The following is a 16,033-nucleotide window of genomic DNA, read 5'->3' on the forward strand; positions in this document are numbered from 1 at the left end:
GCGCAGACGCAATTGGGAGGAGTTTATGGAAACCACCTCTTGGAACTCATCTTAATACGAAGCGGGACAGGTGATGAATATGTATAGATGTATGGTATAAAAATGCTGCAAACTGACCAAAGGTGTGCCTACTTTGTTGGGTCACCCGGTCTTGCAAGAACGTATAATAAATTACTGCTTCACTACTTGTCTACCTTAAGTCCTGTTTTTAGGACCTTTTGTCATTTCTAACAATGGGACTTCATTATGACTCTCCAGTGACATCACAAGGCTCTTGGGGACCACACCCAGAAGGCACAAGCCCTGGCCTCGGGGAGCAAACGTTTTCCAGAAGGCTCATCTCTCAAGATTGCCCCCACTGCTGAGCAGAATCCCGGGGCCAGATTTTTCCTATACATTTGGACGCTGGGTTTCACTGCTGATCCCCAGCCCTACCTGGCTGGGACCCCATGCTGGAGCAGGGCAAGAGCATGAGGAATGCCCCCCCCCCCCGCCCCCTCCCCTCAGCTCAGAAGGAAAATGACTCGTGACTGACCGAGTCATGAGGAAGACAAACTGACCGAAACCCCCATTGCCCCGTCTCTGCTCGTGACACCTCAGGGGGGTGCGAAGGAGAAAAATGAATAAATGTCAGTTTGTGAAGAAGGGAGGGGCGGAGGGAGATGTTTTAAGATTCGGTTGTACTTGTCCTACTCTGATCTCAGAGTGTGTGTGTGTATAACAGATAGCTTTTAATTTTGTGTTGAGTCTGTTTTGCCCGTGACGTTCATTGTGGCATGATCTCTCCCTGTCCTTATCTTGACTCCTGAGCCTCTCAATATATATATTCTCCCCTGTCCAGCAGCAAAGGAGAGTGATAGAGTGACTTTGGTGGGCGTCTGGTCTCCAGCCAGGGTAAAACCACCACACTGTCACCCAGTTTTGCAGGTTGAGGGAGGTGATCGTTCCCCTCTGCTTAGCCCTGTGTGTTTGGTGCTGGGTCACTACTGAGGGGGGCAGAAAGCGTTTTTCCCAATCCAGTGTCAGGGAGGGTCTTGACATGATCCCAAGGGTGGGATTAAGACAGAGTCAAGGTTAAATGCCACTCACCACAAGCAGCATTTATTACAAAAAGAAGTGACGTTCCCCCCAGTGAGGGACAGGCCTTAGCTTGTAGCTCTTCCACAAGGTTCTGGTCCTGCTCTTCACGCGTTGCTCACGAGACTGCCACATGCTCTAGCGGGCAAGACGTTTGCGCAGGCTGGGGCCCTTTGTGACCTTATAGCTGTGGCAGTCTTGGAGACAAACGTGCCGTGGTCAGTCTCTTACAGCATGATCGTGTTACCCTCAAAGGATACTCAGATCCCTAACTGAAGATCCCTGCTTGAAGTTCCTCCCTAAGGGAGGACAATACCCATGTAAATTCCCCAGTTTCGGTGTTCCGATTTCATTGTCTGTCATGAGGAAAGTTACTCGTGTACCAATTTCTCACTGTTTTATTTGGCTGAAGTCAAGGAAGTTTGCAGTACTTTATGACTTTTAAAGTGGCATATTCTGCGCGTGCAGTCCGACTGGGGCCTGTGCCGGGATCAGCTCCTCGTTGACCGATGTTTTTGGGAGGAACCTTGGCCTTCCCGCTGACAGCTCTGCCTTATCCCAGAATGATCTGGGACGGGCTGCTGGGGGCTTAGAGCTCACCCCTCGTCCCGATCCCTCCTCTGTTGCTGGCGCCGTTGTGTTCAGCGCCGAGCGCTGCGGGACCTCTGCTGGCATCAGCTCCTTGCAGCCTGCCATTCCTTGAAGGAAGCCTGTCTTCTGTGCTGATGCCGTTGCCTTCTCTCTGAGGGGGCCAGGGCATCCTGTTCGGGCCTTGGAGCTTGGCCCCCATCATGAGCAGCGTGGTGATCCCTGCTCTGCCGCCTTCCTCTCCTGCTCAAGGGATCATAGCCCTGGTCACCAGCCCTGCTGCGGACATCGTTGTCCCCCCTGCGGGATCTACTTTGGGGCCTCTCTAGGGCCCTGTCGTCGCTACTGCCAGTCTGTCTTCTGGGAGAGGTGCGGTGCTGGTAGGCTGTGGGATGCCTCTCCAGAGAGAGGGGCCCATGGCTCCTTCCTGGTGCCCTGCCTGCCGAGTGGTTGATCTCCACAAGGTGGTAAATTTCATCGTTGTTGTCTCCCACCCTGCGGTAGAGGCGGTCGAAAGGCCGACGGCAGAGCGGACACTCGGCTTTTATGTAGGCCCAGTCCAGTATGCATGGGAAACAGAACGTGTGCCCGCAGTCGCTCAGAAAGACTGGGTCAGCAATGGTGCCCAGGCAGATTGTGCACACGGGGTCCTCAGGAGCTTCCCCTGGAGCAGCCTGGGGCGCTTGGCTGCTGCTGTCAGCAGGGGAAGATGTGCCCTTTTGTGTCAGGTCCTCCTCCGATGCCATCTCCAACTGCAAACAAGAGTGACCTGCCCTGGAGATGCAACCTGCAGGATGGGGGCAAGCTGTCAGGCACTGAAGAGTTGCCTGGCATGCCTCAGGGCTGTGCATGGGCTCCCACAAACAGCAGGGACCATGCCGGGGCAGGTTAATGACAGCAGGAGCTTGCCTGCACGTTAGGGACAGGCCTTAGCTTGTACCTCCTTTGAAAGCACTTGTACCGCAAGTGAAAGCAGAATGGTGTTGGTGCTCAGGTCGCAGGGGGACCGTAAAAATCATGTCCTTAACATCCAGCGTTCCAGTATGCAGCGGGCTCACTCATGCCTGGATCGCGCCTGTAAGCTGGGCAAGGTTCAGAAGCGCCGTCAACGGACGGGCGTTTGCGTTTAACCTGCGGTGAAAGGCGCCAATTGCCCTTAGGCTTCCGTACTGGCCACGCCGGCGAGTTACAAGGGGAGTGCGCTGAGAGCACAATGCCCTGTCCCTGTAAGTCGTCTAAGAGAGGCAATGTCCCCTCTCTGGCCCCCAGGAGTATCGGATTTCGTGCGTTTGGAAGTGGGGAGGGCGGTGCAGGCTGCGACAGCCCAAGGTCTGCTGCTGGAGAGCCGAAGGGGCGGTGCGTCCCTTTTAAAACGTTCACGGCCCAGGGGGTTAGGGGGAAATTCTGCCCCAACCGCTGTCACCGTAACAGGGGCATCTTCCCCAGTCTAACACGTACTGACGAGGGCTAATCACAGAATCGCAGGGGTTGGAAGGGACCTCAAGAGCTCAGCCGAGCCCGCTCCCCGCCCCCTGCCCGGTCCCGGCCAAAGCAGGCCCCTTGAGACAGAAAATGCCCGGGAGTGAACATTACCAAATTCTCTTGAAGTTTTAACGGCACAGTTAGCGGCGGTTTGTGTTTTAATGGCTGAAATCTGAGCTCCAGTATCTACAGATAAATAAACAGACAAAAAAATAAGTACGTTTGTGGTGGGCTTTGCTCCAGTACGCTGCCCGCCGAGTTACTGGCCTAGGGGCACTCCTGGTCCCCAGTACCCCCCGCCCCCTTTTCACTTAACACAATCTGGTGCCGTCCCCTCCCCCAGCCCCCGCCCCCCACCCGGAAACCGACACCCCCACATGCACTCCCTTTCTGACCCCTTGGTGGTCTGCCCATGCTCCTTGTTTAGTTTTGCCAACTCAGTGGCAGTATAGGGGACATCCTTGGTTTTAACTTGGGAGAACTGGTCTTGCTTTTCCTCTTGCGTCTACTTGGTCTTAACCAATGGTCCCAGTGCAGGCGGTTTTAAGTTTTCTGCTCTCTCCTGCACTGCCCACATACCCACAGAGGGTTAGGCAATCTCTGATCCTGGGGAGATTTCCTCCTGGACAGCTTTCACAATGAGCTGCTCTTTAAGAGAAGTCTGCACCTTTCACCTGCTCTACTTGTTATTTAAATTGTTCTTTTAATTCCGTTCATTGTCCCAGGTTTTGAAGGGATTCAGTCCTTCAGAATTCTGCAGGCACAGCAGCATTGCCTTCCTTCAACAGCAGCAGCCAAATTAGCACCAAGAAGGGCACAATTAATTTTCCATTTCCTGATTTTACTTGTGCATCCTTTGTAAAGCACCCACTCTATCAACCACGCTCTGCAATCCAGGCCAATTTCCCTGAGCCCAGTCTAGCCCAGCACAGAGGGCAGTGCATTATGTTCCCCCCCCCAAAATTAAACAAAAGCTCTTTTTCAGAAGGTGCAATTTTGTAATTGCTCACCTCTTTCTGAAGGACGAAGCTGTTGTCTCAGGAAGGCAAGCACATTCCAAAATTCTAGAACCAAACAAGCCAGCTCCCCTTAGGTTCCTGAGGTCTCAGTTAATACTTGAAGATAATGTGGGACTCTCGCCTCGAGGCGGGACACCAAGTGTCCCTGACACCGGATCCAGTGTCAGGGAGGGTCTTGATGTGATCCCAGTGTGAGATTAAGAGATACTGGAGGTTGAATGCCATTCACCACAAACGGCATTTCTTAGAAGAAGAAGAAGTAAAGGGATGCTGTAGTTTTGCCCCTGACGCGAACTGCGGAGCCATCTCGCCCTGCCCTTATCTTGAGTCCTGTCCAGCCGAAAAGGGGAGTGATAGTGATATGCGGAAACAAGCTTCACAACCCGTGAAAGGTTATAAAGCAGGTATATTTACTGCAGTGCTGGGTGCAAGGGGGATCTCTCCTCCGAACTTGCACACCTAGGAGACAAAGCAAGCATCCTTTTACAATAGAAAAACATGCATATTCACTAAGGGGGGTGGGTCACTACAGGCACCTCGGGGGTAGGTGTGATTATTGTAATTGTTTCTCGGGAACTGTTAGCATAAGTCCCCTCCTCCTTGCGCAGGTGTGCTGTCATCTGGTGGAGGTCCTTGGGGTTCTTCTGGAGAAAGGCTCGTAGTCTTCCTCCCAGCGTGCTCTTCACCTTTGGTACGGAATGCTGAGTTGTCTGGACTCCCAACCGCAGAAGTGAGTCTAACTAGTTGGTGACTTCACAAAAACAATCGAGTCCCTCTTTTGCGTGCAGGCTGCTCCTGTTATCTTACACACTGTGCGTACAGCTCAAGGCTGCCTCCTTATTTTGCCTGGACTTTAGTTCCAGGCCTGGACAGTTGCTGAGCTACATCAGATTGCCCTAACAGCGGTTAACTATTGATGCTCTGAATCAAGCCCCCCCCCCCCCCTTTTCTTTCAGCTTTGCAAATTACTTTGCAATACTTTTCTATCTGTGAGTACTAATAAGCAGCGAACGCCCCCTTCTCTTGGCAATTTTGAAAACTTGATTTGCCATTCTTGTCCCCTTTCCTATCTGTCCTAATAGAATTTTTGAATTAGTTCCCAGATTGCTTCGCAAACAAGTGTCACACTGTTGTGTTACCTGACTGAGGACGGATGTAGGTTTCAAGCAACCAGGTAGCAGTTTAGGTAGGGATGTAAAGCCTCCTCTCCTCAATGTGTCTTTCTGTGCTCTGCCATCGTTAGTGTCCATGACAGAGTAAACGGCGCTATTATTTTTCCTCCCAGGGTATATACCCATTTATTTTCTCTAGCTACTCCCTTTAGGCCCATGGTGAATTTATGATCTTTAGAATATTGGGGCTCAAGGTGGAGTTGGATTGGGATTTTACCACCCGGGACCGAGGACTGTACCAATCTTTCCTCACTCTCTGCTGCCCTTTTGGGCTCCTTATTGGAATGGCCCAGGTTCTGATCATCAGTTCCTATTTGGTGAGCTTTACAGTACATGATCGCTACCCTTTCTAGTAACAGAAGTGAAAGCAGAATGGTGTTGGTGCTCAGGTCACAGGGGGACCGTAAAAATCATGTCCTTAACATCCAGCGTTCCAGTATGTAGCGGGCTCACTCATGCCTGGATCGCCATGCCAGGGCAGGTTAATGACACCAGGAACATGTCTGCATGTCATGGGAGTATGTCATCTATGACACAACCCCCCCTTTTTTTTTTTAGTTCCAAGAGTGCTGTAATAAGTTAAATCTTGGAGTAAAAGGAGTGAAAGGATTGGAGGTAGTCTCACTCTAGGATGTGAGCTGCTGGAAGCTTCCTCAATGTCCAATAAAGCAAACTATGTCCAAGACTTGTTTTATAATGTGTTATCTGTTTTGTAATGTGTAAATTTATATAATTTCTGAGGATGACAAATATAATGCCACTGATTATTCTATTTATTAATGTTTTCCAGAAATTGAAAAATTTCAGGGTTCTGAAAGCAAGAAGGAAGATGAAGAAAAGAAATATCTTGATGTTATCAGCAACAAAAACATAAAGCTGTCAGAGAGAGTTCTGATCCCTGTCAAACAATATCCAAAGGTACTGTAAATACAGTCTGACACTTTTTCAGTTTTCTTAATAGATTTATAAAAACCATGATTTTTTTTATTGACTCTCAGTATGCAGGCTTTGCAATATTGAGAAAAGCCACAAAACCCCCTAGAAATGTAGTCTCTATATTTATTTACCTTTTAGTAACTATTATAGATTCTGACTTTTTTCTCAGGACCTCTCAGGAAAGCTATTAAAATGAATGAGATTTTTTTATTAGTATTTGAAGTGTATGTTGAATCTGTTCCTTAGGTAAACTTTTGAAGTATTTTCTTATAGTTGCTTTTTCATGTTAGGTGTTTTTAGAAAATTAAAGACCAGTTAAGAGCAACAAAAATTTTTAGCAGAATAAAGAAAAACATGTCTCAATAACTCTGAAAAGTCAGCTTGAGTGGGATGCATTTTCTTTGAGTAGGAATAGGGTTATTTCCTGTGTTGTAATAAATTTTAAAGAATAGGATCAGTGCAAGCTTTTTTTGTACAATATGTTTCTGATTATAAAATTAAGTTGTCTTTTCACCACATACTTCTTCGTTGAATATTTTGTTGTCATTACTGCTATATGCTATGATTAAGAAAAGCATTATTTTTACAGAAGAGCCCCAAATTCAGCTGCTTGTGAAGTTTTCAGTTTTATTTACACAAAAGAAGAGAATGCATATGATTTTGTTTGTGTGTACAGTCTTGTATTTTATATAAACAGTTTTTCTAATAGTATTCAAACTGAAATGGTAAACATCTCCATTTATCTCTATAGTATTTTTTCTCGCTGATTTATTATCACATGGTCTTTGGTTCACCATTAGCCTTGATTACACTCTCAGATTTTTGCTTTACAGTCCCATAAGTAAGAGTAATAAATTACAATAGATAAAAAGCCTATTGAACGGAATGAAATGTGTGAAAAATTGAGATTCAATGATTCCAGCTGACATTTACCTCCTGACTAGAGAGTATAATACTGAGATAATGTAATCATCCAAATGGTAAAGACCTTAGAAATGAACACATTGCATTTCTAATGCACTTAGAAATGCAGACAACTTTCTTGCTTCATATCTGAGGTGCTTTGACTGGATTTGTTGTATTTTGTTTAAATGCTATAGGTGACATGAAGTTCTTAATAAGAACCTAATAGTGTTTTAAGTTTATAGTGGCAATGTGATAATTATTAGAATACTCTTTGATGAAGATAGTAGAATGGAAGACAAACTATTTAAAAGACAAACGCAATAATCTATCCAATATGAATATCCTGAATATGAATAAATTAACCTTCATTTAATGAGTGTGTTATATTAATGAGTAGTAAAAGATATAAATCGTTTTTACAGTTTTTGTATCTAACTGTTGATTGCTGTTTTCTAATATCTTTCCTTGATGAATTGTATAGATCGTTGTGGTGGTTTAGCCCTGGCTGAAGGCCAGACGCCCACCAAAGTCAGTATATTACTCCCCTTCTTAGTCGGACAGGGGAGAAAAAATATATTAAGAGGTTCAGGAGTCGAAATAAGGATAGGGAAAGATCATCCTGTCATCGCATGACATGTGCAAAACAGACTCAACACAGAGTGAAGAAGAGAGAAACTACCTAATTTACTACACTACACTGCAAACAACGGTAATTCCGGTGTTGGGAGCACGACTAGATCTTAAAACAAACGCAACCAGATCTTAAAACACTTCCCCCACTCCCTTCTTAGCAGACTTTAGTCAGAATTTTGCTCCCTTCTTACCCCCCATTTACAGTACAGGGGGGGCAGGGACTGGGGAAAATGGGGTTCTCGGTAGCACTTTCCCTCCACTCCTCCATTCTAAGCAGACTTCCCTTTAGCCATGATTTTGCTCCCTTCTTCCCCCTGCTCACAGCGTAGGAAGTCAGGGACTGGGAAAAAATAGGGTTCTCTTACTTCTTCATGAGCTGTTTTCCTCTTCCAGATTTTAAAACACTTCTACCTCTCCCTGCCCAGCTCCCTTAGTAGATTTCACTCTAGTTATGATTTCACTCCCTTGTTCCTCCCAGTCGCAGCACAGGGGGGCAGGGACTGGGAGATGGGGGCTCTCCACCTGCTCCATCCAGCATGGAGACCCCCCACAGGCTGCAGGTGGGGTCTCAGCATTTTCCATGGGCGGCGGGGGGGACACCCGCTCTACCATAGGTTTCTCCACAGGCTGCAGGGGCATCTTTCTCTTTGGCACCTGAGGCACCTCCTCCCCTGCCCTTCCAAGCCTTGGTGTCTGCACAGCTCGTTATGTCTTCTCACTCCCTTCTCTGGTGGCAAAATGCAGCTGCTTCCAGGTTGTTTTCTCAGAGGTGCTGCGACTATCTCTCAGGCTGCAACTTTTGGCCTTGAATTGCTCATTGTTTATAGTTACGCTGCCAGAAAACTGTAACTGCTGCTTACAAAAGCTCTCTCAGCAGCACAGCTACACAAAACTGCAACAATTGTGATTGTCAAAATCAGTAAAAGTGGTTGCTTGAGATTTGTCTATAAATAACAAAAAATGTAGACATCAGGTCAAAAAACAGACAATAATTTTATAAATTTAAAATACTGTGGTAATAAGAGCAGTTCATTAGGCAGGTACTTATAAAATAGTTCAGAGAATTTTTTTATGATTTTACCTGAGATGCATTTATATAAGAAAGAACCTTATTTTGAACTATTCACTCATTGTTTGCTGATAGGCTTTTTTGGCTGCGCTGGGTGAGCAAGGTCCTGGAAGTCTGAAGAAAAGGTCCAAGAGTATAAAGTTTTGGAAAAAAATTCTGATTGGTTAAGGAAAAAAAAAAAAAAAAGAAAATTACGTGGTTTACACATTCTAGTTAAGAATGAGACCAACCATTTGAAGACATTTGCTCTTATTTTAACGACATGTAGAAATATCTTACTCAAAGAGGACGCTTAGCCTAAAAGGTTTAGAGCAGTCTGTAGGTTGAGCTGCAGCAAGGTTAGATCCCTTCAAGCAACAGTTGTAGAGTCAGAAGCAGCATTTTAAGCTTTGAGCAAAAGTTAACTAGACATAAAAGGCTTCTAGTCGGTAAAGAGCTCTAGAAGTTGCAGAGTAAGGATTATAAAATTGTCTCTACTCAAGAGTCTGTGGTGTGATTTCTGAAACTGCTGGTGCAGACAACAGGAAAATAAAATCAAAGTCTGTGATTAGCAGCAGGTGTCATATGTCACCAGCTCTGAGATACAGGCCTCCTCTTCTGCAGAGATCTAAAAAAAGAGATGTAACAGTGTTACTTGATAGTTCAGTAATGATCTTTTCTGAGGTTAATTTTTTCTTTAGTCTCAGCAGCCCAAGTAAAAACAATGTCTTATTTACACACGATCCTCTATGCAGCAGATATTTTTAATGCCCTCCAATTTTCTTCTGAAAAAGTGATGCAGTATCTTGTGTTTGTTGATCCTTCTTCCTGTCTGATAGCTCTATTTTTTACATTCATGGTATGTGAATTCCAGCTAAGTCAGGATAACAAAAGTACCTAGAAGTCTGTTTCTGACTTTTCCATTTTTCAGCTTTTGTAGTTGTTCAGTTTAAAATGTGCATGAAAATACTTGGGGCTTGTTCGTAAAGATTTTGCTGTTTATCAGTTGAATGTTGAATTTCAAGTACTTTAGATAAGGGAAGAGAGTAGGAAAGGAAGGCATAGCAAACAGAAGTCTGAAACAATCTTCTTGGTGAAACACAAAAGCCACAATCAAAGAAAATCTTGAATAAGTATTTCAGGTGCATTGAAATTGCCCATTCTGGAAAAAAATTAACAACAGTTAAGGAAGGAGGAAGTTTTCCAAGTTATTGAAGAGCAGAAGTACAGCGAAATTGGAGGTGATGACACCTGAAAATATTGAACTTCTTTTTTTCCAGCGAGGGAGAGAAATCAATATAATGTCTTGTGAACAAAATACTGTCTTTAATAATGTTGATTATTGAATAAAAATATATTTATCTATAAATAAAAGAGGACAGGGTATTGAATCTATAAATAAAATTACATAATACCAAATGAAATTAATTAACATTTTCTCTGAGGCTAGACTGAGGTATAAATTTAGAAAGTTTTAAAACAAAATCTCAGTTTTAGTGCAGAATTATATTTAGCTTTTCCCTCCACTGGTTTGTTAGATAATTAAAGCTATCAAAATACAAGATGCTGGAAGCATGTCCTGCTAACTGCCAGAATCTGGTAGGGGTGACAAAGATGATGAGCAGGTTCATAATTCAGAATGACTGTCATAGTGTAGAGTTGCACAAACTTCGAGGCACTGTCTTCAGAGGACACAGTGTAAGAGTCTCCACTCTGCACAAAGACACAGTTGATGGGCAATAATGGCTTCATTCAGAAATACAGTCAGGCTTCAGCTGAGCCTCCTAATTCCTACTTGCTACCTCGTGGATGTTTAACTACCGTTTTGTGGGAAGAAGAAAAGGAAGATACTCTAGTTCCCTCTCTTTGAAAGGCTAGCACCTTACTCGAGAGCATGCCTTTCAGGGGAAGAGACTTAGGATAATGCTGATGAAAATGTAAATTAAGTTAAATTGCGGATTCTTTATTTTGCCTGTCTTATGACGGTTCCCTGAATTATGGATGGCTAGACTGAATTCACCTTTCTCATTCTTAGTTGTTTTTTTAAACTGGTTATGTTGCATGGAACAGGTTGGAGACACTGCTTTTGAAATGAAGTGTATTTGTTCAGCTGAATCTTGTAAGGTATTGTAATCTCTGTGATGTATTAAAACAGAATACACAGGTGATTTGAATAAGAAAGTACTGTGTTTCTTTTGTGTGAATTACACCTCAGAGTGAACCTCTCCACTAAAAACTTTCTTAGAGGGCGTTTGAAACAAATTTTGGATGAAAAAATCATTTGCATAAGAACTGGATTTGTACTTTTCCTCTTTCTACTGAATTCAGTTATTTGAATTAGTTATTTGAATTATTTTATTTGTTTAAATTAGTCCCTGATGGAATTACAAATAATTCCAATGAGCTTGAACACAGAGATTGTATCAGAGTCCTATCCAAATACCAGCAGTATGGCAGCTATCAGTACTTGATCATGTCTCAATTCTGGCTGTAATTCATTAAATAGATAAAGTTAATTGGTTTTCAGTAACTTGAGACATTCCTTCTTCACAGATAATACAAAATGTATCTTCCCCTTATATATGTTGCTATGCAGATCAGATTTTTAGTATAAGTAATAGGCTGTCTGTATTAGTATAGCAGAAATTTCTCAGGAGAAGATCATCTATATAACTGAGCTAAGATTTGTTTCTGAACTTTCCCCCATTAACTATTATTCTAGTTAATGACTGGCTTTTAGTGTGTCAATTCTGAGTTAAAAATATAGAAGCAAAAAAAAAAAAAAGTAATTCAGAAGACCCCTAGCTGTGGCAGATCTAGGAAAATTATTCTTCCCCAAAATGAAAAGAACAACTTAACTTTCATGGTAATATTCAGTAATATTTCCTACAGAAAAATAAAATCTCTGATGTTTCTGTTGAGCAGATTTGGAAGTTTAATTACAGGAATGAACACAAAAGAAAAATTTCAATTGTTATTATGGGGGAGATGCCACATACCAGTGAAGATATGGTATAAGAGAACTGAAAGAAAACAGGGTAAAGATTTTTTGAGAGAAATGAGCAAAGAGAAACTTCAGTCACAGAGTCAGTGGAAAAAGACCCTCATTAGTGAAGTGTGGGTGAAGGATAGTCATACCTGAGACAGAAGGAACAGTAAATAGACTGAAGGAAGGGACACAAGGTTCCATGTGCAAAAAGAAAATGCTGTTACGTGCAGTGAAGTTTCATTACAAGGGAAATAATTCAGAAGAGGGAGTTAAAAGAGGTAAGAGACAGGAAGAGTCAAAGAAATGAAATTATTGAACTCAAAGACAAGGCAAAAAGAACAATTCATTATGGCATTAAAACAACAGTCTTAACTGGTGGATACACTTGTTCTCTGGCAGGTAGTTCTGTACTGTTTACATCTGCTGCCAAACAAAATTCTACTTTACAACAAACTAGACTTCCTTCCTCTCTTTGTTTTTGGCTCCTTCTGTGAAGGCTTTTGAGAAGTCTGGGTGAATTACTTTTCTTTTGGCACAAGTTTGTGAATTATTCAAGTATGAAAGCAAACTTTATTGTAGACATGGTTGGTGATACAAGTGTGTGAGTAAAGAAAAAAAAAGATGTAAAGTGGAAGCAGTTCAGTTGCCTGTTAGTATGTTCAGTTGTGTCTGCTTCTTTCTGTATATTAAGGATCTATTTGGTCTGATCATTTACTGCTCTCATGTAAGATAAATTCATCTAAGTGTGGTGTTCTTGAAAGTAGTCTGTTACTTAGGGAGCTTTAACACGTCTCTGAGCAATATCTGCAGTTTCTTGAACAGACTTTTGCCATTTTCTAACCATTAGTTTGGCTTTCGTTGTTTTATAGTTATCTCCTTGTTTTCTGATAGCATGCTTAAGGAGCTTGTAAACCTGCCTTTGCAAATTCATTCCTTTCATATCATTTGAAAATTTGAGACCTTTAAAACCTTAGCTTCATGTGGCACATTATATAGATTGGTTTTGTTTGTTTTCAGGCTTGTCCAGTGGACAATGTGAGTTAAAATTATGTTGACTTTGTTTAAATTTGTCCTCGGCTTCAGCATAGCTAGATTTCATCTTTTAAGGCATGGCTTGTTTTGTTCACTTTTGCTTTCTGTAAGTGTAGATAAAGCATCTGACATGTCAGAAAAATAAACAATAAGCATATAAAACATTTAAATTGAGGTGCAGCTTTTACAGTTTTAAAGATTGAAACAAAATTAATTTTTTAAATACAATTTCATATTTCAAAACCCCACAACTTCAAGCAAATAGCTCACACAAACTCATCGGGGCTATAGAATTCAGTGTGAAGGGTGAGTTTTTATGTTGTTGTTCTTTCTTTCACATAGGGCTAAGAAAATGGATATGGTGATTTTTATTTAGCATTCTCCTTTTACATTTTCTTTTTCTCAAACCTGACAGTTGTTACTGCTTTCAAAGCAATTTTCATATTAATCATCTCCAGGTGATTTGTCTGTTTAGTTCCCTTTTGAATAAGACAGGAAAAACAGATACAGTGATATGTCCATTAGATGGATGGACAAGAAAATAAAAAATTTCGAAGGAAAATTGGATTTGGTCTGTCAGTTCAGTGAGTATCCAGAATTTCAAATTGTGATTTATATTTCTGTAATGAAACAAGGATCTTTTTGATGCATAAGACAAAAGGAAAATTTGATCTGTCACTCAGTGCTGGAGATGTTTCTGGAGACTGGAAAAACCACAATAGTTTTAATAAAAAGAAACAGACCTAAGTGTCGAACTACATAGAAGATACTTTTACCCGCCTTACCAGCATTTTTCTCACATGTACAACAATAAAAGCCTTTATACCCTGAAGGATACTAGAGTTTAGACTCATGCCAAACTAAATATAAAGATTATGCTTGTTCTGTTTTTCAACTGAATTCTTTAAAGAGAAGCCAAGCAATGGAAGACAGAAAATTATTAATTTAGATGGATTGTACTGCAGTGAAATTGCTGCCATAAATAGTTGTTTAAGTAAAGAATGCTTTCTCATATATTCTTGAAAGATTTCTACCCCCGCAAGGTCTTGATGAAGTCACTGATCATGGATCTTTGTAACAAAATACTGCTTTTTATTTTGTAAACTGCAGGGAGGTGTGTGCATTCAAACTTCCTTTATATTGGATATTTGGAAAATTCAGACAAATACTGCCACTGTAGTGTCAGTAAAATACGTGAACGGAGCATCAAAACCACATATTTTTTTTCTTATTTAGCACATGACCTTTCATCCATCTCTCTGTACTTACGTTATCCATCAAGATGGATCTATTCCAGTCTTGCAGAAGTCTTGAGGGAAAATCACTTGCTTTAAATAGTTCCCAATGTTTGTTAATGATTTATTTGTTTTCGTAACACCACTGTTGAAATCAACTCCCACAACATTAGCTAACCTCTTTGTCATACTGAGAAATTTCGCTTTGTACAGACCTCTTTAGAAATTGCTTCAGAAAGTTGTTGCTGACTGCAGAAAATAACGTGTATTCCAGAGAATGTGGTAGAGATTCACCTCTCTGTCATTTTACCATCTATGGCTGTAAAAGTCTTTAGCCAATGTAATTAATACAGCAGCAACATAGCTAAAAACAAGTGGCACCAAAAATATTCCCAACATTAAAGGACTTTATTCCTCCCTTTGATTACATTATTTCTGAAAGATTTTTCATGGGGTATCTTTCCTTTATTTGTGTATGCAGTTATATAGTTCAGCCTCCATCCTTTACTGTTCACTTCCTTGAACTCATCCTTAAAATTACAAACGAGGAAACTAAATTGCCACTTTGTGATTTACAAGGACTTATCTCTGTGCTATTGTAGTGGAACACAGTATTGCCTTCCTATTTCAAGGTAGGCATCTAGAGCAGTTATAATTTAACATCTCATGTTGCAGAGCTAAAACTGAGTTGGGGCCACCCTTTGTACTCAACACACCTAATAACTAAACTGGTCTTGCTCCAAGGAGCTGACAGACTATAAATTACAACAAGACTAGGAAACGAGACAAATATAAACGTCACCCAGAGAGATGGTAGCTGGTAGCAGCAGCGTGGAACACAGACAAGTCCTAGCCACTCACCACTGGGAATGTTGGTCACGCCTCGTGTCTTCTAAGCCACCAAAACTCTGGTATTCTTCTTTTATTATTCCTATTTGGAGAAGGGAAAAAAAATCATAAAACCACTAAGTTTGAGAGCAGGCAGGAATTCAGCCTGCACTAACAGATAGTTCTAATCTGGCACATGATTTCATGTTGATGGTACACAGACTGCATGTGACGGTGGAGCTTTGCTCCGCTTACACAGAATGATATTTAGGGTTCTGTTTGCAGTTACAGCAGCGTTGTTTCTTCCTCGGCTGTCTGTATTAATTGGGGATTTTTGGACTAAAACCTCAGCGTCATCAGTACATGTTGAACATTTTCAGAGGACCCGGCCTTTGGAAACTTAGTAGACCTCAAAGATCAAGTTGTTGGTGGTTTATGAAAAATAGAATCTATCCTGCAAGAAGTTAAAAACAGCTGAAAAGGCTTTCATCATGAGTAGGCTGCTAAGCTGCTTGCTCACGCTGCCACAGAAGGATAGGAGACAGAATTGGAAGGGTAAAAGAGCCAAAACTCATTGATTAAGATAAAGACAGTTTAAAAGGTAAAGCAAAAGCTGCATCTGCAAGCAAATCAAGAATTCATTAGCACAAAGCAAAATAAAGAACCACTGCCCATGGGCAGGCAGGTGTTCAGCCATCTCCAGGAAAGCAAGGCTCCGTCATGTGTAACTCAGGAAGACAAACACCGTCACTTCAAACATCCCCTTTCCTCCTCCTTTCATCCAGCTTTTTTGCTGAGCATGACATTGTGGTATGGTATAGAATATCTCTTTGGTTGGGAGCTCTGTCACAGCTGTGTCCCCTCTGAACCTTTTGCCCACCCCCCAGCCTGTTCACTGACCAGGCAGAGTGAGAAACATAGAAGGTCCTGAGGCGGTGCAAGCAGTAGCTACAGCATCGGGATGTTATCAACACTGTTGTGATCACAAATCCAAAATAGGGCACCATACTGTCTGCTATGAAAAAAATTAACTCCAGCAAGCCAGATCAAATACAGCTTTTCAATTTCAAATGCTGTGGTAATGTTTC

The 16,033-nt window shown here is 42.2% G+C and overlaps 1 protein-coding gene across 1 annotated transcript in view; it reads left to right on the top strand.

Moving 5' to 3' along the window:
- KHDRBS2 (KH RNA binding domain containing, signal transduction associated 2) overlaps positions 1-16,033 on the top strand; it is a gene marked incomplete at both ends in the record, with an annotated part of 379,366 nt that overhangs the window by 105,404 nt on the left and 257,929 nt on the right. The window contains one exon of the mRNA XM_084261753.1: positions 6,129-6,256. Within this exon, the coding sequence (XP_084117879.1) occupies positions 6,129-6,256 (128 nt within the window). The remainder of the gene's footprint in view (positions 1-6,128; positions 6,257-16,033) is intronic.

This window comes from Gallinula chloropus (assembly GCF_964237585.1).
Source record: "Gallinula chloropus genome assembly, chromosome: 3".
Taxonomy (NCBI): domain Eukaryota; kingdom Metazoa; phylum Chordata; class Aves; order Gruiformes; family Rallidae; genus Gallinula; species Gallinula chloropus.